The sequence below is a fragment of the Hemitrygon akajei genome, chromosome 16 (genome assembly GCF_048418815.1).
Source record: "Hemitrygon akajei chromosome 16, sHemAka1.3, whole genome shotgun sequence".
Taxonomy (NCBI): domain Eukaryota; kingdom Metazoa; phylum Chordata; class Chondrichthyes; order Myliobatiformes; family Dasyatidae; genus Hemitrygon; species Hemitrygon akajei.
This window is the reverse complement of record NC_133139.1, coordinates 67,822,558-67,847,125: the sequence shown is the minus strand read 5'-3', so window position 1 is coordinate 67,847,125 and position 24,568 is coordinate 67,822,558. Positions and strand designations below refer to the sequence as shown.

The 24,568-nt window shown below is 39.2% G+C and overlaps 1 protein-coding gene across 1 annotated transcript in view; it reads right to left on the bottom strand.

Moving 5' to 3' along the window:
* The window catches only part of LOC140740139 (uncharacterized), a 155,826-nt gene that overhangs the window by 68,053 nt on the left and 63,205 nt on the right, over positions 1 to 24,568 (bottom strand). The window contains exons 6-7 of the mRNA XM_073069075.1: positions 8,561 to 8,767; positions 2,925 to 3,437 (exon numbers count right to left, since the gene is read on the bottom strand). Coding sequence (XP_072925176.1) covers positions 2,925 to 3,437; positions 8,561 to 8,767 — 720 coding nt within the window. The remainder of the gene's footprint in view (positions 1 to 2,924; positions 3,438 to 8,560; positions 8,768 to 24,568) is intronic.

The window sequence follows — 24,568 nt, the reverse complement described above, 5'->3', positions numbered from 1 at the left end:
ATCCCTCAACCATCAGGCTCTTGAACTTCACTGGCCCCATCACTGAACTGTTTGAGCAATCTATAGACTCACTTTCAATGACTCCTCGTCTCATTTTATTGATATTTATTCCTAATTTTTTTTGTATTTGTGCAGGTTGTTGTCCTTTGCACACTGGGTGAGCACCCAAATTGGTGCAGTCTTTCACTGATTCTACTATAGTTATAATTATATTATTGATTTATTGAGAATGCCCACAAGAAAATGAATCTCTGTAATATGCTGACCTATCTTTGCTTTGATAATAAATTTACTTTGAACTTTGATTAAACACATTTCTGTTGATGCTAATACCTAGTTGGTGATTCGTTTATCATTGAATTTAAGCTTTTAAAACTGAAGGTTTGCGAAGATTACATTAGCAGTTTCTTAGAATTCTGGAAGTTTCTATAGCACCCAGTTACGTTAAGCATTACAACACACAGATTTCCTCAAAAAGTGCAAAGAAAGGAAGGTGTCCATGATAGCAAAGCAGAGTTCCACACGCCTATGCTTAAAAAAAAGTACTTCTACTGCTTGCTCTTTTTTAAAAATAAACTTGAGATGGGACAGGAGAAAAATGTCTTCAGAAATATGATAAAAACTCAACTATGAATTTGTAACAATGATTATGATCCTCTAACTGCAAGCAAAATTTTTTTTTCCAAAAGTTTTTAAGATTGGTAGCGGTCCCTGGCACTTTGTGAGCACATACATTCAACCAACCCTAGCAAATTAACTGTTTTATGTGGTTAAGATCAAATGCCAGCTTGAACCTTTAGTTTCAAGTCTAGAAGCTAATTTTTATTTATTAAAGAATAAATCAGGTAACAATGATACAGGCACATTTTTATCCTATTTTTGGGATGAGTTTCAATGGTTTATAATTCTTTCCTTTATAAGGATGGTATCATGGGACTGTTGCATATTCTAAATCTATACTCGAATACAGTATAAAACAGAAGTAAGCAGAAACCACAAGTGGTACGAACTACATTTCATTTAACAGACCTTCTCTTCTCCCATGGATGCGAGATTGCTCATTAATGACCTCTGTCCAATTTTCATTCATAATAAAGACCCATTTACTTGTCTTTAACTGTAGTAAGCTATTTAGACTCTGGAGCCTGTTCTGCTATTTGAGGAGTTCCTCAACTTATCTATAGGGACTCTCAAATGCCTTCAAAACTTCACCCCATGGCCTTCCAAATTCCAGGATATACGCCCTTGTTTGTGTTATCCTCATAACTTAATCCATGTTCAAGAATACCTCTGGCAAATCTCAATCTCAGTCCAAATGTAGCAGAAATATTATACCTAGAACTCCATATACTAACCGCGACTTTATATAGATGTGCTATAACTTCCATCCATCAGTTATCTGATTAAAGAATGATATTTCTTTAGCCTTTACCCATCCATAGCATTTTTATGAGATACATGCACAAATCTTCAACTCTTCAGACCTCTGCCACTTGCAGCTTTTCACACAGAAAATGGATAACCTTACATTTGATTACAGTGAAATCAATTTGCCATAGTTTTGCCATTTGCTTTATCTATTAATATATAATACAATACTTACATGTACAAGACTTACTATGTTTCTACCTTTTGTGATGTGATTTTCTAGCCATAATCTGTTTATAAAATGGTGGCACCAATGTAGATCATTACGAAACATAACTGGTTACATCCTTCCAATTTGATGGGTGATATAACTTTTACCCAAATTCACCCTAATGCTCTGTATATGGAGACCAACTTTATTCATTATCCCTCTCACTCCAGCTCCGTCAATTTGCCAGCTAGATTGCTAATGTGTCAAGCTCCTCAAGCTTCAACTTTAGTTAGCAGCCTGAAAATCTATATAATGTCAAATGTTAAATTTGAAATTAGAGACCAAAACTGGTAAAATTAACCTTTCTACAGATCTGAACTACTTCAAGACTCCTCACTGAGATACATGCCCTCTAGTACCATTTTTAACAAGTTGTTGCCCTCAGTTCAAGTAGAAATGCAATTGAAGCACTGTAAACACCAGACTAAGTAACAGATTCCAATCAATTGACAACATCATGCTGAAGAAAAACCTGTCATTTCTCTACCTCAATTAGCAAATACAGAAGTAAGATTGTGTTTAGAACTTTTTGCTGCAATATGCTACAAGCCAAGAACTTAATCAGCTTTCGTGAAAAAAAAACACTAGGCAGAAATCCACACACTGCGTGAATTGTATGCAAAGTTCTTTCAGCCTAATGCATTTGGAAGTAGAACATTTCTCTCAATCTCATTCTCCTGCCTTCTTCCTGTAAGCTTTGACACCCTTGCTAATCAAGAAACAACCAAACCCTGCTTCAAATATAACCAATAATTTGGCCTCCAAGCTTTGTTTCCAATGATGCACCCTTGAAGTGTAATGAAGGCACAAAAGAAACATACAGTTTAAAAAAAACTAAAGAAATTAAACATGCCACTATCTTTGTTATTGAAAAATCCATGTTTGCAAACAAAGCCCAGTGTAAAAATCAGCTAAGTGAAGCAACAGAAAGAGGTAATCAGAATTAGTGAGGGCCTCAGAAACTCATGAAGGAGTAAAGGAAGGTTAATGACAATGAGGTTTTAACATGGTGGAAAAGAACCAGTGATGTATGATGAATCCTGATTTTAAGAGTGAAATAGGGAATTATTGTTGGCATCGCTCCTTCTCCACAAGATACAAGAATATAATCAAGTAATTAAACTCCTCCATCCCCAAGGCTGAGTTGACAAAAGCTGACGACTCAATAAATTTGTTCAATTCAGCCAGTTTTGCGATCAATGGGAATTTAATTTTTTAAAACATAAATATCATTGAGACTTTATAAACTAGACCACCTTAAAACCCAATAGTGACCATAACTTACTGAGGTTTAAAGGTGTATTATCATCTTGAGGAGACCAAAACAGTTTTTTTGATAGTAGTTCTCCTGATGTCTGAGGAGTGTTCATCAACGATCTACCTGCTTTCCCTGGCTCTGGAGATTTACTGGATACAGGCTTTGGTAGAATGGGATGCACTTTCTTGAGTGTTGATGTCTGAGAATGACTCTTGGGAGGGCTACTGATGCCCAGCTTTGGTGATTTAGCTGCTGGTGTTGTTTCACCTTGACACTCCTCTCCGAGTGGTTTTCCAAGAGCCTCTTGCTTTAACCCAGACATGTCCTTTGGTGCATAGCTTTGTGGTTTATCATTAGCCAAAGCTGAGGGTAAAACATTGGGTATCCCTTTTCTTTTCATCAGTTCGTACAATGTACCAATGGGGGCACCGCTGCTTTCTGAATCTGGTACTCCAAACTGCCTCAGGTGGAAGCGTGCATGACTTGACAATCCTTTACGAGTTTCAAAGCAGGTGCCACATAACTGACAGGAATTCAGCACTAAAGCAAAAAAAAAACACACATGGTCAATCCTGACATACCTGGAAAGTTTTGATAATTTAAAATTCTTACCAGTCAAAATACTGTGTTTGTTGAGCCATGATCCTATATACAACCTTCTTTCCCAGGTTGTATCCTTTCAGAAAACACATATGCCCAAAATAATTCAAAGCATGGCTTATCCAATTTCAAATTCTATAGGTTCTTTCTGCATGTGGAGCAAAAATATGAATGTGACATTGTTATTACAGTAGCTTTCAACCTCTGCTTATATCCACAATCAAGGCATTTCTTAGCTCAACAGTTCATCTTTAGCATTTCTGGAAAAAATAAGCAATTCAACATCACCTTATCATCTTGCTCAATTGTTATGTGCCAAATGTCAAAAATCCTGAGCAATCAAACAAATGTTCATTCTTCAAAAACATCTTTAAAACGCACTCTAGTACTGCATATTTTGAGCCTGGACTGATACTTCACAGCAGTCCTGAGAACATGCTGCCTTTCAATTGAAATGTTAATTCCTGTCCTTGTCCTCGGAAGTGTGTAAGACTCCTTCACTTTATTTTTAAAGAGGAGGAGGAGAATTATTCCTGGTCAGTATTTAACTCTCAATCAACATCACTAAAAATAAGATTATCTAGCCTTTATCATACTGTTGTTTGGGAAAAGAATGTTGTGCACAAATTGGTAACCATAGATGCTTTATTGCAACAGTGACCAAAATATTTTATTGGACCTTTGATGTCATGAAATGAATGTGAAGCACAACATATAAATATATGAATATGTAGTACTTTATAGCTTTGTGCTTATCGCCATCTTAACTGCATTTTTTTTAAAACAGGGAAGCACAAAGACCAGTGGATAAACCCAAAGGAGAAATAAATGCTGGTGACTTAAATTGTCACCTTTTATGACAAGATAATGGCCTAAATCAACTTGCCGAAAACACTGCTTTCTAATTCATTTTTATGAAAAGGTTTAACACTCCCACTGTTAACATCTTCTGGATAGACCACAAAACTAGTTTTTTTTTCAGTTCTTTTATGCCTGTTTTTCATGTTGGATGTGTTTCCGGAACTATTAGAGCCTGTGATTTGCAGTTTAGAAATCGTTTGGATGTTCCGGCGCTTTGCTGTCTCCGAGAGAATTCCGGGAGGCAGGGAATGTGAACCTTGAGGCGAGAAGACTGTGGGTGGCCATGAGCTGGTGTTTGACCCCATTGTTTGCTGATTAAAGTGACAAGGGAGGTTGAAATATCAAGGTGAATGTGGAAGGTCAAGCCAGCTGCCTGCCCCTACTTGCTGGTGGGATCGCTCTGCTGCCGGAGGAGGGGCCCTGTGTGGCCTGCCAACGTTCCCGAAAGATGTTACCGGGGTTTTCCTGTATTATGGATATGGAAATTGATTTGGACTATAGACCTTTCTCCCCCAGACCTTTATATTGTGCGTTTTCACCTGTCGTTTCTCGGTTTTTTGTGTGGGGAGGGGGATTTGGGAGTCGATGTTCTTGTGACATTTTGTGCGGGGGGGGGGGGGGGGGGGTCTGTGGGTAAAGGTTCTTGTTGCATTTTTTTGGTTCGTTTGCCCAAGGAGAGGGGGATTCTTTCTGCGTTTCGTGCGGGGTAGGGATTTTGGGTGGGGGGGAATTGATATTCTTTTTGCATTTCCTGTGGTAAGGGGTGTTTGGGGGCTGGTGATCATGTTGTCGCTCTTTTTTTCCTCTTGGTTTGGTGGCTATCTGGAGAAGCATCGTAAAGTTGTATACTTTGAAAATAAATGAACCATTGAACCAACTGTGTTAACTGATATGATAGGAGATCCACCTGCATTTGTATTCAGATTGGTTATGATGATAAACAAGCTGAGAAAACTAAATAAACCATCAACTCACTTACATGACTAACACTTAAGTCTAGTGAAGCTGTAAAATTTCCACCTTTTTCTGCAGAGGCATAAATTACATTAACAACTTCAAGTTCCAGCATATTCAGTTTTACGTGAACCAAAACAGTAAATATAATTGGAACTAATTAAGCACAGGTTTCTTTCTCTCTATTCAAGTATTGGTAGAAATGGCAACAATATTGCTCTTACCATTCACACCATGCTACTTTTATCTAAACAGTGACTGCATGTACACAGCATCAAAAATTGAATTTCTCAGTAAGTATCCCATGAGCAGAATGTGCTGTCTGAAAGACAAAAGTGTTTTTCTGTGACACTATCACCACAGAGAGCCTTCTCCACTTCCATGGGACAAAGTGTAAGAAATAAGGTTAATTTAAACCCTCTGCCCTATATTAACAATATTTTTGCTAAATACTGCCAAATATTTCAAATTTATTTATTGATACAGTTCAGCTGCAAAGGTCAAATTCCTGCTGTTGAGGATAATGACCTGATTCAACATGCTGAAAACACAGCTCTATAATTCATTTTTATGAACAAAAGCAAAACTGTGCAGAAACATACACGGAGCTTTTTAAAGGCTTAAATGCTTCTTCTCTATGAATTTCTAAACTGATGCAGGCAAGCAATAATGATCTCCAAAAAATGGAACCCTTTCAGTGACAGGCATTCGTGGATGAAATGCAGCATCGTCCAAATCTGCAACAGTCCTCTGCTCTTTATTCAGCATCAATTTCGATCACAAAACATTGTTTTGATTTTCCATTTTCTCTTTGAGCCGCATGACCTTTTCAAGTAGGAATTAACACCTGTTGCATTTATGCCTATACAGTCTACTTATTTTCAATAATGTCAATGCAGGGACCAGATTCAATTTCATTTCCTAACTTTGAGATGGATTTCAGAAAAGGTCTCCAAGAAAGATCCTGAGAGGCAAGATTTAAGAACATTTGTAGAGGTATAATATGATTAGGAATACAGTTGTTACCTTCCCCCTTACAAAGGTAGACGTTCCTATGAAACCTTTCTTAAGCCGAAATGGCGCAAAGTGAAGAACCATTAATTTATACGAAACGTAACAGTGAAAATCTTCTTTGTAATGGGAAAACAGGTTACTAATTTAGGTCTTTTGTAAAAGCGAAGTGGCGTAAAGTGAGCATTTGTAAAGTAGGGGACACCTGAAGTCAGCATGGCTTTGTCTTGGGCAAGTCATGTCTTACGATCCTGACTGAATTTTTTGAGGATGTGACTAAACACATTGATAAAGGTAGAGCAGTAGATGTAGTGCATATGGATTTCAGCAAGGCATTTGATAAGGTACCCCATGCAAGGCTTATTGAGAAAGTAAGGAGGCATGGGATCCAAGGGGACATTGCTTTGTGGATCCAGAACTGGCTTGCCCACAGAAAGCAAAGAGTGGTTGTAGACAGGTCATATTCTGCATGGAGGTCGGTGACCAGTGGTGTGCCTCAGGGATCTGTTCTGGGACCCTTAATCTTGGTGATTTTTATAAATGACCTGGATGAGAAAGTGGAGGGATGGGTTAGTAAGTTTGCTGATGACACAAAGGTTGGGGATGTTGTGGATAGTGTGGGGGGCTGTCAGAGGTTACAGCAGGACATTGATAGGATGCAAAACTGGGCTGAGAAGTGGCAAATGGAGTTCAACTCAGGTAAGTGTGAAATGGTTCATTTTGGTAGGTCAAATATCATAGCAGAATATAGCACTAATGGTAAGACTCTTGGCAGTGTGGAGGATCAGAGGGATTTTGGGGTCCGAGTCCATAGGATGCTCAAAGCAGCTGCGCAGGTTGACTCTGCGGTTAAGAAGGCAAACTGTGTATTGGCCTTCATCAATCATGGAATTGAATTTAGGAACCAAGAGGTAATGTTGCAGCTATATAGGATCCTGGTCAGACCCCACTTGGAGTACTGTGCTCAGTTCTGGTCGCCTCACTACAGGAAGGATGTGGAAACCATAGAAAGGGTGCAGAGGAGATTTACAAGGATGTTGCCTGGACTGGGGAGCATGCCTTTTGAAAACAGGTTGAGTAAACTCGGCCTTTTCTCCTTGGAGCGACTGAGGATGAGAGGTGACCTGACAGGTGTATAAGATGATGAGAGGCATTGATCATGTGGATAGTCAGAGGCTTTTTCCCAGGGCTGAAATGGCTGCCACAAGAGGGCACAGGTTTAAGGTGCTTGGGAGTAGGTACAGAAGAGATGTCAGGGATAAGTTTTTTTTAAAAACGCAGAGTGGTGAGTGCGTGGAATGGGCTGCCGGCAACGGTGGTGAAGGCGGATATGATATGGTCTTTTAAGAGACTTTTGGATAGGTACATGGAGCTTAGGAAAATAGAGGGCTACAGGTAACCCTAGCAATTTCTAAGATAGGAACATGTTCTGCACAACTTTGTGGGCTTAAGGGCCTGTATTGTGCTGTAGGTTTTCTATGTTTCTAAGGCAAATTCTAAGTTGTTGTATTTCCAAAATATTAGAAAAAATTCTAAACACAGCTCATCACCTCCTCCTGGTGCTGTAACTCCTTCCCTTTTCCCCCCATGGTCTACTGTCTTCTTCTATCAGATTCTTTCTTCTTCAACCCTTTAATTTCTCCACCTATCACCCCCCAGCTTCTCCCTTCTTCTCCCCTCCCCCACCCACCTACTGGTCCCCTCACCTGCCAGCTTGTACTCTCCCCCCCACCCACTTCCTTTCCAGTCCCGACCGAATGGTGTCAGTTGAAATGTTGACTGTGCATTCCTCTCCACAGATGCTGCCTGACCTGCTACATTCCCCCAGGATTTTGTGTTTGTTCCTCTGGAGTTCCAGCACCTGCAGAATCTCTTGTTGGTAAGTGAAAATATAATCTTATCAATGGCACTCCAGTGTGCGTAGTACTGATGGATCATGCAAACAATTGTTCATCATACAATAAGATTCCAAATACTTTCACAAGCTAATTATGCGAGAACAAAATGCAGTCTAGCACATGGTCTGTATCATATTTAATTACTTCATTCAGTATTTTACCCGGTTTGGAAATGATATCCTAAATTCAGTACTAAAGTACATATGTTATCCCTCATATAGCACAACATGCAAAAAAAAGCTGTAAAATTAACACTGTTCCTACCCAGACACCAGAGTGGATATAGTTCAGATTATTTTGTCATCTCTTCACTGATCAAGAAAACTGCTATAAACTCACATTTGTTTGACTGTAGTGAATCCTCCCCCTGGGTGACCAAGGCAATTTTGGTAAGTGACTGCTTGGGATGCGAGTTACCGTCCAGTGTTCCCATAAATCCATTTTTTTCTTGCAATTCAGTTTCTCCAGGACTATGCCCAGGTGGCAAGTCCATCTCCAGAGTGGACATTTCATCATCATCATCATCATCTGGATCAATTATCACCACTGAAAAAAATAAATTTAAAGTTATTTCACCAGTTAAGATATCCAAATACATTTCCTGCAGGTCTGGCGTCCAAAAAGCAAGAATTAGGAAAGACTAAAATGAAGGTACTAGGACTGCTCCTGTCTCCCATCCTCAGGACAGGCTTTTTCTACCTGTACAGTTGCATGAGAGTACACCGTCACTCAAACAGTTACCGTCAGCTACCTAAAGAAGGTCCACTGAGTGATTTACTACTGACAACACTGAAGTAAAGCCAGTCCTATCCATTCCATCATAACTGGAAAGCATTTAAAGAACATGACGTTTATTTTGCATCTCTATCTTTTGCCTCAACCAGGAGGGTGGCACAGTAAGCATAATGCTTTACAGCACCAGCTGTAAGATCAGGGTTCAATGTCTGCCACTGTCTGTAAGGAGTTTGCACATTCTTCAGCATGGGCTTCCTCCGAGTGCTCTGGTTTCCTCTTACATTCTGAAGACATACAGTGGCATGCAAAAGTTTGGCACCCCTGTTCAAAATTTCTGTTACTGTGAATAGTTAAGTGAGCAGAAGATGAACTGATCTCTAAAAGTCACAAAATTAAAGATGAAACTTTCTTTTCAACATTTTAAGCAAGATTAGTGTATTATTTTCGTTTTCTACAATTTTAGAGTGAAAAAAAGAAAAAGGAGAACCATGCAAAAGTTTGGGCACCCCAAGAGACTTGAGCTCTCAAATAACTTTTACCAAGGTCTCAGACCTTAATTAGCTTGTTAGGGCTATGGCTTGTTCACAGTCATTGTTAGGAAAGGCCAGGTGATGCAAATTTCAAAGCTTTATAAATACCCTGACGCCTCAAACCTTGACCCAACAATCAGCAGTCATGGGCTCCTCTAAGCAGCTGCCTAGCACTCTAAAAATTATAATAAATGATGCCCACAAAGCAGGAGAAGGCTATAAGAAGATTGTAAAGCATTTTCAGGTAGCCGTTTCCTCAGTTCGTAATGTAATTAAGAAATGGCAGTTAACAGGAACGGTGGAGGTCAAATTGAGGTCTGGAAGACCAAGAAAACTTTCCGAGAGAACTGCTCGTAGGATTGCTAGAAAGGCAAATCAAAATGCCCGTTTGACTGCAAAAGACCTTCAGGAAGATTTAGCAGACTTGGAGTAGTGGTGCACTGTTCTACTGTGCAGCAACACCTGCACAAATATGACCTTCATGGAAGAGTCATCAAGAAGAAAACCTTCCCTGCGTCCTCACCACAGCATTCGGTGTCAGAAGTTTGCAAAGGAACATCTAAACAAGCCTGATGCATTTTGGAAACAAGTCCTGTGGACTGATGAAGTTAAAATAAAACTTTTTGGTCGCAATGAGCAAAGGTATGTTTGGAGAAAAAAGGGTGCAGAATTTCATGAAAAGAACACCTCTCCAACTATTAAACACAGGGGTGGATCGATCATGCTTTGGGCTTGTGTTGTAGCCAGTGGCATGGGCAACATTTCACTGGTAGAGGGAAGAATGAATTCAATTAAATACCAGCAAATTCTGGAAGCAAACATCACACCATCTGTAAAAAAAAGCTGTAGATGAAAAGAGGATGGCTTTTACAACAGGATAATGATCCTAAACACACCTCAAAATCCACAATGGACTACCTCAAGAGGCGCAAGCTGAAGGTTTTGCCATGGCCCTCATAGTCCCCCGATCTAAACAACATTGAAAATCTGTGGATAGACTTCAAAAGAGCAGTGCATGCAAGACGGCCCAAGAATCTCACAGAACTAGAAGCCTTTTGCAAGAAAGAATGGGCAAAAATCCCACAAACAAAACTGAAAGACTCTTAGCTGGCTACAGAAAGCGTTTACAAGCTGTGATACTTGCCAAAGGGGGTGTTACTAAGTACTGACCATGCAGGGTGCCCAAACTTTTGCTTCGGGCCCTTTTCCTTTATTGTTATTTTGAAACTGTAAAAGATGGAAATAAAAAAGCAATCTTGCTTAAAATATTAAAGTGTCATCTCTAAATTTATGCCTTTTGGAAATCAGGTCATCTTTTACTCACTTAGCTATTCACAGTAGCAGAAATTTTGACTGGTGTGCCAAAACTTTTGCATGCCACTGTATAATTAAGGGTTAGTAAGTTGTGGGCAAACTATGTTGATGTCAGAAGCATGACGACACCTGCAGGCTGCCTGTATATCTCAGCCTGCATTGGTCTTTGCTGCAAAACAAAGCATTTCAATGCATGTTTCAATATACATGTGACAAATAAATCTAATTTTATCTTTGAATATCAAAATTAATGTGAGACTCCCAAAAGATACTATTTAAGCAACTGAATCAAAGAACTTCTTGTGTAGCTTAGAACCAAACCAAGAGATAAGTTTTAACCACGAGGATAAAAGGAAGAATTACAGCTGTTAAATTTTAACATGTAAAATTGAGAGCATAGTTTGAAGTGACTTGCAACGCAATGGGGCTCACATTCCTAGTTTAGAATGGCTTTTTTGCTAGGCAACCATGCACATTCTAAGAAAGCATTAAGAGATCAGTATACAAAATACTACTATTTGATAGATAAATAGATACTTCTTGATCCCAAAGGAAATTACAGTGTCAACAGTAGCATTACAAATGCACAGATATACAAATATTAGAAGTAAGAAAAAATAACGAATAAGTTACCTCAAACAGTGTAACAAGAGCTATAGATTGACTCATTAGAGAGCCTAATGGCTGAAGGCAAGAATTACCTCATATAGTGCTCTTTGGACACACCAAAGCAGTTTTCTCTGTGGTTGCTTTACCACAACAGAGGAACAGATTTCACTGAAAAATAACTTGGCTATTTATATCTTCGGTTTGCATTTGTAGTACAAAATTTACATATGACAAGGTCAGAAGTAGCAGAAATACACAGCAGCAGCTGTATACAACCATAGATACTAGGGAATCTTCATGTGCTGTCTGTACAGGACTTTGGGTGGTAAGTGGTCCTTTCTCTTTTTTATTCATTTGAATTGTGAAGAAATAGTGGCACAACTAGATTACATCCTTTGATACTGCACTGAAAGCAATTTTTCAAGTGTCTATTGGGATTAATACATTTCTTCAGAGAAAACAAATGTAAGTATATTAAGTCTATCTGGCAGCAGCAACACTATAGCATTAGTTAAAAATGGCTTATATTGTTACAGAAATTTGCAGTAAGTGATGCTTGGAAGAGTTTTTCAATTAACTGCAGATGATTAAAAATGCTATAAACATTAAGACAGGAAGTAAGACTAGGATAAGAAATATGAAATATTTTTAAGCATTCATAAAGCTAAACAGGAAAAAAAACCAAAAGTAACTGTGGACTCCATTGATCAGAGCCAGAAGAAATATTCTACGTCTTCAATGTTGAAAGTCAGATGAGACATTCTCACAACTGTGGTGAACTTAATGCTGTAAGAGATAAAATACTGGAGAAGTTAATGGGACTAAACACTGACAAATTTCCCAAATACAATGTTTACAGCACCTCAGCTCTGAAAAGACATGGCTACAAAGATATCAATTCAAGATTGTTTGTCATTTCTTGTACACAAGGGTAAAGAAGAATGAAATAATAGTTACTCCGGATCTGATGCAGCACAAAAAAATACACAATACGATAAAGAACACAATAATAAAAATCCTATAATATATATAAAGATAACATATTTATAGATTGTGCGTGTGTGTATATATATATATAGAGTGATGCTAGGCAGAAGAGTGATTTTATATAAGGTGACAGAAAGAAAATGATGTAAAAGAAAGTAGTGGTGGTTGGGGGTGATGATCAGCTTTACTGCTTGCAGAAAGTAACTTGTGGTCCAGGAGTGAATGCTATGTAGCCTCCTCCATGATGGGAGTGAAAGAAACAGTTCATCAGCAGGGTGGGTGAGATCCCTCATGATGTTACTGGCCCTTTTCCAGCATCTTTCTGTATGTACGATCTTCATGGTGGGTAGGCTAGTGCCGATGATGCATTGGGCAGTTTTGACTACTCGTTGTAGAACCTTCCTGTCCACCACATTTGGTAATTACAAATTCCCTATCTTCCTGAATAGGAACAAAGTACTAGTTGGCCTCATCAGTTGATGGGAAAATATTGGAATCCATTATTATGAATGTAGTAAACAGGAGGCTCATAAATCCCAATATTGTTTCTAAGACTAACAAGAACGAGAAACTAGCAAGAGGCAGAAATTGGTGAATGGAGCCTAATTTAATTTTGAAGAGCCATTTATTAGGTTATCATATAAAATACTACAGTAATTTTAACAGAAGACTGATTAAAGGAGAGAAAACACAAGCTTCAATCCTTCTGGGCTGTGTTTTCCACCCAAATTCAAAAGGTTTGCTGGGTTAATCGACCATGGCAAATTACCTCTAGTGTAGATGAGTGTAATTTAGAAGGAACTGATGGGAACTATAGAGAGAATAAAATGGTCAAGGGTAGGATTAGTGCAGAAATGGATGCACAACATTTGATACAAATGATGGGCCAAAAAGGGCTACTTTTGTGCTATGGCTCTACAATTATTAGGACTGGCTCTTTTTCATATTGGCAGGCTGTTACAAATAGGATGTAGATAGGATTGCTACTGCGTTTTAATGATGGGAGGAAAGAAACAAAGACGGGGAAGGGAATATAAATAGACACAATGATAGAATAGAAATCTAAATTGCAAGAAGACAAAAATAAAAATTGGTGAACAGGATGATCTTACTGTGCTGGTCAGGTAACGAAGCTAACATGAGAATTTGTTGTTAAGTCGAGTCCAACTCTGTGACCTTGTGGACTCATGCACACCAAGCCTTCTTGTTGGAAACTCCCTCTCTAAGATTCCCCAAGGTCATATGCATTGTCTGAATAATATCATCTATCCATCGTAGCCTCTGTCATACTCTCCTTCTTTTACCTTCTGTTTTACCTAATATGAGAGTCTTCTCCAAGGAATCTTGTCTTCTCAAGATGTGGCCAAAAAATCTGAGCTTTTGTCTCATAATCAAGCCTCCTAGTGAGCAGCCCGGCTGCATTTCTTCAAGTATTGACCCGTTGGATCTCCCAACAAACAAGAGTTTCCAGCATCCAAGTTCAAAGGCATTGATTTTTTTTGTATTCAGCCTTACTAATAGTCCAGTTCTGACAGCCATAAACCACAACTGGAAGTGGAAAATTTAGATAAAATACTGAAGAGCATAGACATAACATTGTCTACGAAGATCTGTATAGTCAAGTGTATGGCATTTCCAGAGAAACACCTAGAAAGGCAAAAAGTTAAGTTCCATTCTATTGGAAGGGGTTGATATAAAAGCAGCCTTACAAAATTAAAAAGCATTTCTGGAATAATGTATATAGATGGAGATTGTATTAAACAAAATTTCTTTACAATGAGAAATACCGATGTAATAACTTGTAACAAAAACGTGCTGGAAACACTCAGCAGAATCAATTGCATCTGCGGAGAGAGAAACAGAGTTAATGTTTTTAGACTGACAGCTCTTCAACCGGACTCTGTATTTCCAGCAATTTCTGTTTCTAATTCAGAAGACAAAAAACAATCTCACTAAGAATTAGAAGATTTGAAGAGTTGCTTCTGTTAATCAGTTTTCCATCAGAGGAACTGTTAGACTTAGGGCGTGATAGGCACAGGATGAAGGACTGAGAAGGGAAGAAACAGCTTTAATGAAGAAGGATGTAAAATCTTTGGAATTCGCCATCCCAGAAAACTTTATGGTCTGATTGCTGAATAAATTCATGACTGCGATTGATAAATATTTGGACTGGAAAAAAACAATGGATCGAGGTATTCTCAGCAGAAATAGATATGCAGATGACCAAGTTAGATCTTTCCTGGATGCTGTGGAGATATCTGAGAGGTTGTGTTGTCCATAACTGTTTATACATATGATTTTTTCAATGTGTAGATTAAAATTTTTGCTCAGGCAACATTTTACTGTATTGGTGTGGTTTTATAATCACTCAAAGGGTAATGCAGATTTATAGTTTCTGGTACATTTTCCAATAAAATCTTCTGTTTCTTTAATTGTTTGTTGCTTCTTCCAAAATCTCCTTTGCTATTTTTCACTATAATGACTCATCATCAGGACCTGTAGCCTTCCACAAGCTGAGGGTTTTATGAGCTTAGAATCCTGTTTGAAACTGTAAATATTTCCCAAAATGAGGGAACATTTATCTAGATACAGTACTTTAAGTGTGGCCTTCTAATCCTAGAACTTTAATTCACAGGGACAATATATTTTCTCTATAAGGTTACAACTATCGCTGATGTAATGGAAAAACATCATTGTGGATTAGTTGTAATTTTTATGCATTGTCAAAAAATGCTAAACAGCTGAAAGTCAGTAGTCTAAACCCCAATACTGGCAAAAACATCAAAGAGCATTTATCACACTGTAATATGGTATGGCAAGCTTCATACCCCTAGGCATTCGACAATGTTAACAATGAGCTATTTTGAGGACAATTTTACAATAATATTTAGTCTGCTGACCAATAATTTTTCATTCAAATATAGATTACTCATTGAACATATTAAGCGATTTAACATGTTGAGAACACCAAATTAACTAAATATGTAACCAACTACCAAAGATTTCTAGTACAAAACTGTTAATTGAAAGGAGGAAACATTTACTTCACTGCAGCAAGCTATAATTCAGAACAGTAAATAGAAATTTAAAAACTCACTACAGAACATGTCAATTTTTTCTCCAGGTATTTCAAGAGATTCACCAGTTTAACTCTCCCTTCACTGGAGAGGAACTTTACAGCTAACACAACAAATTGTGTGCCTAACCCTCTGAGGTTAAGCATGTATGTGATATCTGATTACTCATCTTCAGTGTTAGACTGAGCCATATGTTCAAAAATCCCAACAGACGGATGATATTTTTGTTAAGCACTACAAAATGAACCCAAGCTGTCCAAATTGGCCAGCAAGTTAAAATGAACTAGAATTGGCTGTCATCAACTGGTTTCTGCACAAGCACTAAGTATTTGTTTAGTCACGTAATTCTATGTGGTAGTGATGCTCCTGTGCCAACATAAAAGGCTTGAACTAATTCAATAAATGCCACGATAGCTCTGGCAGTATTTTTAATTTGACTGGGATTTACAGGAAACTACATTATCCACAGCAGATGCATTAGCAAAATAATATTCATACACATAGAAATTTAAATGACTCTTTTTGAATTTCTGATGTTTTCTTTTTACTGAAAATAGTTCTAAAAGTCACAACGTATTAACTTAACTTTATTTAGAGATAAAGTTTTAGATATTTAGAGGTCCAGCACAATAACTGGATCTCGTGATCCAATGACTTGCGCACCAAATTACATGTGACCGATTAACCTACTTTGTCTTTATGTTTTCGGAAGGTGGGAGGAAACTGGAGCACCTGGAAGAAACCTGTAAGGTCACAGGGCAAACACCTTACAGACAGCAGTGGAACTGAACCCTGGTCGCTGACAGTGTAATAATATTACCTTACAAGATTTGAACTTGCTATGAACTGATTGAATAGCATCTGGATGACTACTGGTTGGAAAATAAATAAATTTCATCTCTATACCATTAATTCAGTTCACGCCACAAGAATGCCAAAACACTAACTCCAAACTGGGAGCAAACATACTCAGTTCACATGCATCTGCTCTTCTACTCTGCTCTTTACTCCTTTGGAGACAACTTTTGAATTTTCTGGTTAACTTCATTCTTTCTTAGCAACTTGCTGACACAAAAAAAAGACAGTTGTTTCTATAAATCACATCTCCAATCCTATAGTTTGTCAAGCAGGATTTTACCGCTTCTATCATAGTCACTTCATTTTTGAGCAGGGCAGGGGGAATATACCTTGAAATTCAGCAGTTGACGTTTCAGGCCATGACCCTTCATCGGGACTCTTTTTCTTAAGGGGGTAAAGTTCAAAGAGGAGAAAGGAGTACTGAAATCCAGCTGGTTGATATCTCATTGGCAATTAGAGATGAAAAGATCTAGAGCAGGTAGAGAACTAGAGAGGGGTGTCTCAGAAAGGAGGGGGGAGTTTGGATATGGGAAAAGGGGTCACTGCTGCAAGGTGAGGAATCCTTACTAAAAGAGTAGACTCAACGAGAGAGGTGAAGGAAGAAGAGCTCAGCGTCGTAGGAGGTGCAGAAACTCACTGAGGTAAGGAAGGCCCTTGCTGAGGACATAACTTTCTGTCACAAGCCAGTGAAAAATTTAGTGTTTTTAGCATTCCTGAACAATGCAAAATGCAAATTTCCCCACAACTCTGACAGCTTCCATCAAACAAATGCATGGAGGAATTTTTTTCTCCGCTAAAACCACTATGCCAATTATTCCCCAAGACAATGAAATACATGACAGAGGTTTCAAAGCCCAGGGAGCTTTTCAGGATCATTCCCATTCATGAAAATTCTCCACAAGCTACTTAAGTACAATAATCTCCTTTAACTTGAAAAAGATTTTATCGAGCATTCCTGCATATCCTCCTGAAGCAGTTCCTGAATCCACTAAATCATCACTGTAGGTACTGTGTACCATGATTAGCAAACAAGAAACTGCTTACTCCAATGCCTTTTAAATCATTGTTGGGGACTTCAATCAGGCTTGTTTAAAGAAATCTCTGATGAATTATCATCAGTACCACCTACAGCACCAGGGATTCCAACACAATCAACCACTGCTAAACTACAATTAGGAATGCCTAGACCGCATTTCGGGAAATTGAATCACTTGGCTGCCCCTCTCCAACTTGCATAAAGGCAGAGGTTAAAGCGCAAGGCTCCAGAGATAAGGACAACAAATAAGTAGTCGTGGGAGGCAAAGAAGTGGCTATGAATCAGTGGACTGAGCCTTGTTAAAGACCACAATTGCCACTGACTTTATAAAAATAGTCGGAGACATGTGTGTCCCCTCAAAACCATTCAGTCTTCCCCAACCAGAAGCCATGGATGAACCATGAGATCTGCAATCTACTGAGGGCCAGATCAGTGCCATTCAGGTCAGGCAACATAGTAGAATACAAGAGGTCTAGGTTCAATCTCCAGAAAACCATCTCATGTGCAAAGTGGTATTTCTGGACTAAACTTGAATCACTGAAGAATGCTAAAAAGCTATGGGCAGGACTGGAAGCTATCACCTCCAAGTGAAACCAAGTGATATAGGTGACAAGCCTCACTCCCGCAAGAACTCAATGTCTTCTATGCTCGCTTTGAACATCAAAACACATATATACACCTTCACGAACTCCCACAGTCTCTGATGACCCTGTGATTTCAGACTATTCTGAGGCCAACATGTGAGCATCCTTCAGGAAGGTGAGCCCATGGGCAGCAGATGGCCCAGGCAGGTACTTGACTGAATACTGAAAATCTGTACTATTCTACTGGTTGGAGAGTTCACCAATATCTTTAACCTTTTGCTTTGGTAATCTGAGGTACCCACCTGCTTCAGGTAGGCGTCAATTAAACTGATGCCTAAGAATGTGATAACCTGCACTTACACCCACTGTGATGAAGTGCTTTGAAAGATTGGTGATGCAATATATAAACTCCTGCATGAGGAAGTGACTTGGATCTGCTCCATTTTGCCTAACAGTACAACAGGTGAACAGCAGATGCCATTTCATTGACTCTTCATTTATCCCTGGAACATCTGGATAGCAAAGATGCATACATTAGTATGCTATTCATTAATTACAACTCAGCATTCAATACTCTCATCCGCTCAAAACTAATCCATAAGGTTCAAAAGCTCCTTGTGTGAATTTCAGAGGATCTGTCCTGTGTCCGGCATGTAAGTGCCATTACGAAGAAAGCATGGCAGCACCTCTATTTTCTTAAAAGTTTCTGATGATTTGGCATGTCATCTAAACCTCTGACAAACTTTTATAGATTTGTGAAGAAGAGTATATTGACTGGTTGCATCACAGCCTGGTATGAAAACACCAATACATAAAAATAAGTAGTGGATAGGGTGCAGTCCATCATCCCCACCATTGAGCACATCTACAGAGTGCTGTGACACAAAAGCAGCATCCATCATCAAGAACACACACAAAATGCTGGTAGAACACAGCAGGCTAGGCAGCATCTAAAGGGAGAAGCGATGTCGACGTTTCGGGCCGAGACCCTTCGTCAAGACTAACCGAAAGGAAAGATAGTAAGAGATTTGAAAGTAGAGGGGGGAGGGGGATATGCGAAATGATAGGAGTAGACCGGAGGGGGTGGGATGAAGCTAAGAGCTGGAAAGGTGATTGGCGAAAGTGATACAGAGCTGGAGAAGAGAAAGGATCATGGGACGGGAGGCCTCAGGAGAAAGAAAGGGGGGGGGGGGGGAGCACCAGAGGGAGATGGAGAACAGGCAAACAACTAAATATGTCAGGGATGGGGTAAGAAGGGGAGGAGGGGCATTAACGGAAGTTAGAGAAGTCAATGTTCATGCCATCAGGTTGGAGGCTACCCAGCCGGTATATAAGGTGTTGTTCCTCCAACCTGAGTTTGGATTCATTTTGACAATAGAGGAGGCCATGGATAGATATATCAGAATGGGAATGGGATGTGAAATTAAAATGTGTGGCCACTGGGAGATCCTGCTTTTTCTGGCGGACCGAACATCAAGGCTATGCTCTCTTCTCACTGTTGCCGTCAGGAAAGTGGTACAGGAGCCTCAGGACTCACACCACCAGGTTCAGGAACAGTTGTTACCCCTTAACTATCAGGCTCTTGAAACAAAGGGGATAACTTCACTAGGCCCATCACTGTACTGTTCCTACAACTTATGAACTCACTTTCAAGGACTCTTCACAATAGGTTCTTGATATTTATTGTTTATTTCTTTTTTTAAAATTTGCAGTTTATCTTTTGCACCAGTGGCTATTTGTCCATCCTGTTGAGTGCTGTCTTTCATTGTTCCTATTGTGTTTTTTTGTGTATACTGTGAATGCCCACAAGAAAATGAACCTCGGGGTTGTATATGGTGACTTAAGTTCTTTAATAATAAATTTACTTTGAACTCTATAGACGAGTGACAAACAGACACGTGGTGCATCACCACTGCTGTAGTTACACTTAAGGTGGCGAATCTGTGTATCTGATTACCTCAGACTACTGTGGAGACCAAGTAATCAGGTACATTTAAAGCAGAGGTTGATAGGTTATTGATTAGTCAGGGTGTCAAAGATTATGGGGAGAAGGCAGAATAGTTGACTGGATTGGACAGCATGCCTTATGACAATAGGTTGAGTAAACGCGGCCTTTTGTCCTTGAAGCGACGGAGGGTGACAAGTGACCTGATAGAGGTGTACAAGATGATGAGAGGCATTGATTGTGTGGGCAGCCAAAGGCTTTTTCCCAGGGCTGAAATGGTTAACATGAAGGGGCATAGTTTTAAGGTGCTTGGAAGTAGGTACAGAGGGGATGTCAGGGGTACGTTTTCCACACAGAGAGTGGTGGGTGCATGGTATGCAATGCTGGCGACGGTGGTGGAGGCAAATACAATAGGGTATTTTAAGAGACTCTTAAATAGGTACACGGAACTTAGAAAAATAAAGGGGTACGTGGTAGGGTAACTGTAGGCCGTTTCTAGAGTAGATTACATGGTTGGCACAACATTGTGGGCCAAAGGCCCGTATGTGCTGTAGATTTCTATGCTCTATGTTCTAATAGGGCTGAGGGGGATAATAAATCAGCCATGATGGAATAATGAAGCAGACTTGATGGCCTGAACAGCTTAATTCTGATCCAATGTCTTATGGTCTCAATAGGATCAATAGTTTGTGCAACTCTGTGATTACATAAGACAATTACTACACACAAACAGAAAAACTGCAAGAAAGCTGCACAAAAAATTAGTGTTCCCTACCCTCACATTAAGCACGATGCTCCAACTGGTTCTATTAATTGACCAATAAATCTTACATTAATCCTATCAAACTCAGTACTAGGCCAGAAACAGCTTCTCTACTGACATATACCTCAGATGTTCTGCCCTTCCACATTAAATGTTGGAAAAATAAAATTCAGTAATATAGGTTTAAAAATGTGGATGTGGTACAAACATTTTATTGTCTCTTCATATATCAATGAAAAGTGCCATGGCACTACCTGGTCACATTCAGCCTAAGCAAAATTTGACAGAACAGCTGAATACACATGGTATCCAAGCAACAAATATTACTGAATCGAAGTGCCGAAAATGTGCAAAATCTAAACAGATTTCTGAGTGTTCCATCACTGAATGGCTTTTTGCTGTAGCTTTCGAATGTCACAGCGTAATGTTAAAGAGTTCATTGCACTCTTGAGTGACCTTAAAAAGGTGTTTCCTCTCTGACTCAAGAGTGCTGCTTAAAGGGATTTTCCTGTAAACAGTACAAGCCACACTACACCTCAGAGTGGGTCAAAAATCTAACACATCACAAAAGGCGCACAGGATTTGCACGATCCTAACGTGACCTAGTTAAAAGCCAAATATATTTGGTTTGCTGGTTGAATGCTAATTCAAGAGTTCAAATATCACATTCATCATAAGTACTCTGTTTGTTTAAAAACCTACCTGCAAAGCAGTGTTAAAAATAACTGCGTTCAGTTTTGCAAAGCTACTTTCTCATGATCACCCCACATCCTCATCTGAACTTTCCCTGTGACTGGCTAAATACTAAAAGGTTCTGGAAATTATTTCTCAAGTTTTGCTTGCAACTCCCTACTGTAAGAATATCAACTCACAATTAAGGGTGGCATAGCCAAATAGATAAACAAATCAAGTAATATGTTAAATCTAAGAGAAAAAAAATCTGGTCCTTACTCTACGTTTAAGTGCTTCATTTTAAATAAATCTGAATACCGTTTTAAAAAAAAAGTTAATTTTTCTTTTCAAGAAGGCTTTTGTTTAAAAGTCAGGAGATGTTAGACAATTAATAGCTTGCAAGAACACCCAACAACATATGGAAGTTCAACTGAGACAGTTGAAGTGCATTGAGTGCTAATGACATTTCACAATGACAATGCAATAAACAGTGGCAGCACACTATAAAAGATGGAAATCATTCAAACAAGTCTTCTTTTCAAATGGCTGAGATAGAAATATTAGCAGCATTTAAACAGAATAGATGGTTGAATGAAAAGTCACATACGAGAAGCATGTGGATTAATATGATTAATTGCTGCCAAGAACCAATTGGATTAAATTGCTTAGTCCTGCTTAACTTGGTCACCGTGCAGGTGAATTCTGCAGTTACAATTCTGAGTGGAGATCTTTGTTCTGAAAAAAAAAAAATTATCTTTAACTCCTCATCTACTGCAAGCAGTCTGCTTCTATCTAACTTTGTTTAAACTTTAAAACTCCTATTAAATAGTTTGTTGTTCTAAATAAACAAAACCAACTTCCTAAATTTCTGTCCAATGCTCCACAAGAATCGTTAAAAGGAAAGGTAACTTATCCTGCAAAATCTCACTTGAAAGTTACTCTCCCAAACTGACAGCCAAAGCCACAACATACTCCAAGTATGTAACTGTGTATAGCAAGACACATTTATAATAAGATGCATTTATATAGCTAAAGATGGCCTAGATGATGAGAATCTTTAATTAAGCCTGGATCTATGTGTGTCTAACAATTAAGATAGACAAATATTCAAGCCTAATTAAAGACCCTCACCAATGGGGGGACATGTCCTCTTCATATTACTACCATCAGGGAGGAGGTACAGGAGCCTGAAGGCAGATGGCCAACTTTCTAAGAACAGTTTCTCACCTTCTGCCATCAAATTTCTGAATGGTCCATGAACACTACCTTGTTACTTGTCTTTTATTTTACTATTTATTTTGCAACTTTTAGAATTTTTATGTCTTGCAATCTACTGCTGCAGCAAAACAACAAATTTCACAACATGTCAATGATAAACTTGAATGTGATGACACAATGTACTTCCTCTATCACACTACATTTTTATCCAAGAGGCTCTTTTAAAGAATGACATTAAAAGCTATCTTAAAAAATTCCTTCTACCGTATAAACAACACCTTACATCCTGCTGGTAAAGATACAGTAATAATTTCATAAAACCTTGTTGTTACAGCAGAAAAACAAGCAGGCTATGGTCTTATTCGTTCAGCTTTTACACCAACTTCCTTCCAACAAAGTCAATTAAAATAAGCAAGCACCATTTATTCAATGCTTGGCTTTTCAGATACCCTCCTAATGTAGTGACCATATAAAATGCCCAAAACGTCACCTGATGCATCACATACTACTCACCTATTGGTCTTACAGATTTTTAACAGTTTCCTATATCCCAGTACATAAGTTTAACATTCTTGTTTACATTTACAAGTCTTGCAGTCTCAAAACTTCCTTTTTGCGTCATTTTGGAAAGCTAGCTTCGTTTTGGCAGAGGAAATGATAGTGAAATGTATTGTGTACATTTATCTCAATGCTTGACTCTTCACAAGGTAACAGCTTTCACTGATTAGACATAAAAGACTGCAGACGCTAAAACCTAGAGCAAAAATCCGCTGAGAAAACTCAGCAGGTCAAGCAGCATCTGTGGGAGGAATGGAATTTTCAGAACTGGTGCAGGGTTTTTTGACCTAAAACATCAACAATCCCTTTTCTCCCACAGATGCTGTTTGACCCACTGAGCTCTTCCAGTGGATTTCCCCCCCCCCCACCCCCGAGTTTGAAGCTGATGTGAAGAGCAGAGATCAGTAGCATGGACATAAAACATGCTGTTCTTGTTAGCCTTTTCCTGCAAAATCTTCAAATATCTTAAGTTCACATAAACAACTCCTCCTAATTCATCTCCTCCCCTAGCACTTTTTAAATATAGAAAATAACATCCAAAATGACCACAAAAGAAATCCTGATAGCAATTTTCAATCAGAAATAAAAATATTTTTATTTATCGAGTTACAGGGTGAACTAGGTCCCTCCTGCCTTAAACCTGCACTGCCCAGCAAACCTCCCCCTCCCCCCAATTTAACCCTAGTCTAATCACAGTACAACTTGAAATGACCTATTAACCTACCAACTGGTACGTCTTTGTTCTGGGGGAGGAAACCCACGTGATTACAGGGAGACCATACAAACTCCTTACAGACAGCAGCGGTATATGAATCCAGGCCGCTGGTACTATATTGTGCTAACCACTACGCTACCATGGCACCTTACAAGTATGGAAAGGGCTCATCTTATACATTAATATTAGTTAGCATCGACTTGCTTAAAACCCAACTTTAGGAAAAAAACTAAATCCCCTTGTCAGCTTCTAGGCTTTACGAAACTAGATGCACATTATGGATTATGAAAGCTAATCACCTCAGTAAAGCTCGGCACGTGAGCATCAATTCATCCAGAAATCCAAAACTTTTCGTAACAAGGAAAACTACGCATTCTTGAAACGAAGGTTGACTTTTTTTTATTGCATTAGTGGAATTAACAAAAGAAAACACAAACTGCGTGCTGGATCTGCAGGCTCGCCGAGCAGAAGGGAATGCGGGCGTATATGTGAACAGCCCTCCGTACAAAGGGACGCCTGGAATCATGGCAAGTGCTGCAAGGTTGGCAGGACTGAGGTGGGAGGCGGGTTCTGGCGCTCTCGGGGGGAGGGGGGGGGGAGGGAGGAAGAAGTGGGAGGACGTTAACGCTAGGAGGTGGGTCACTGAGAGCCCGGGGTGCTACAGGTGACCCCAGCAACCACCCCCTCCCTCCCCCCCTTCTTTCACAATTAACCGCCGCCGCAAGGCCGCAAACCCTTCCAGCCCG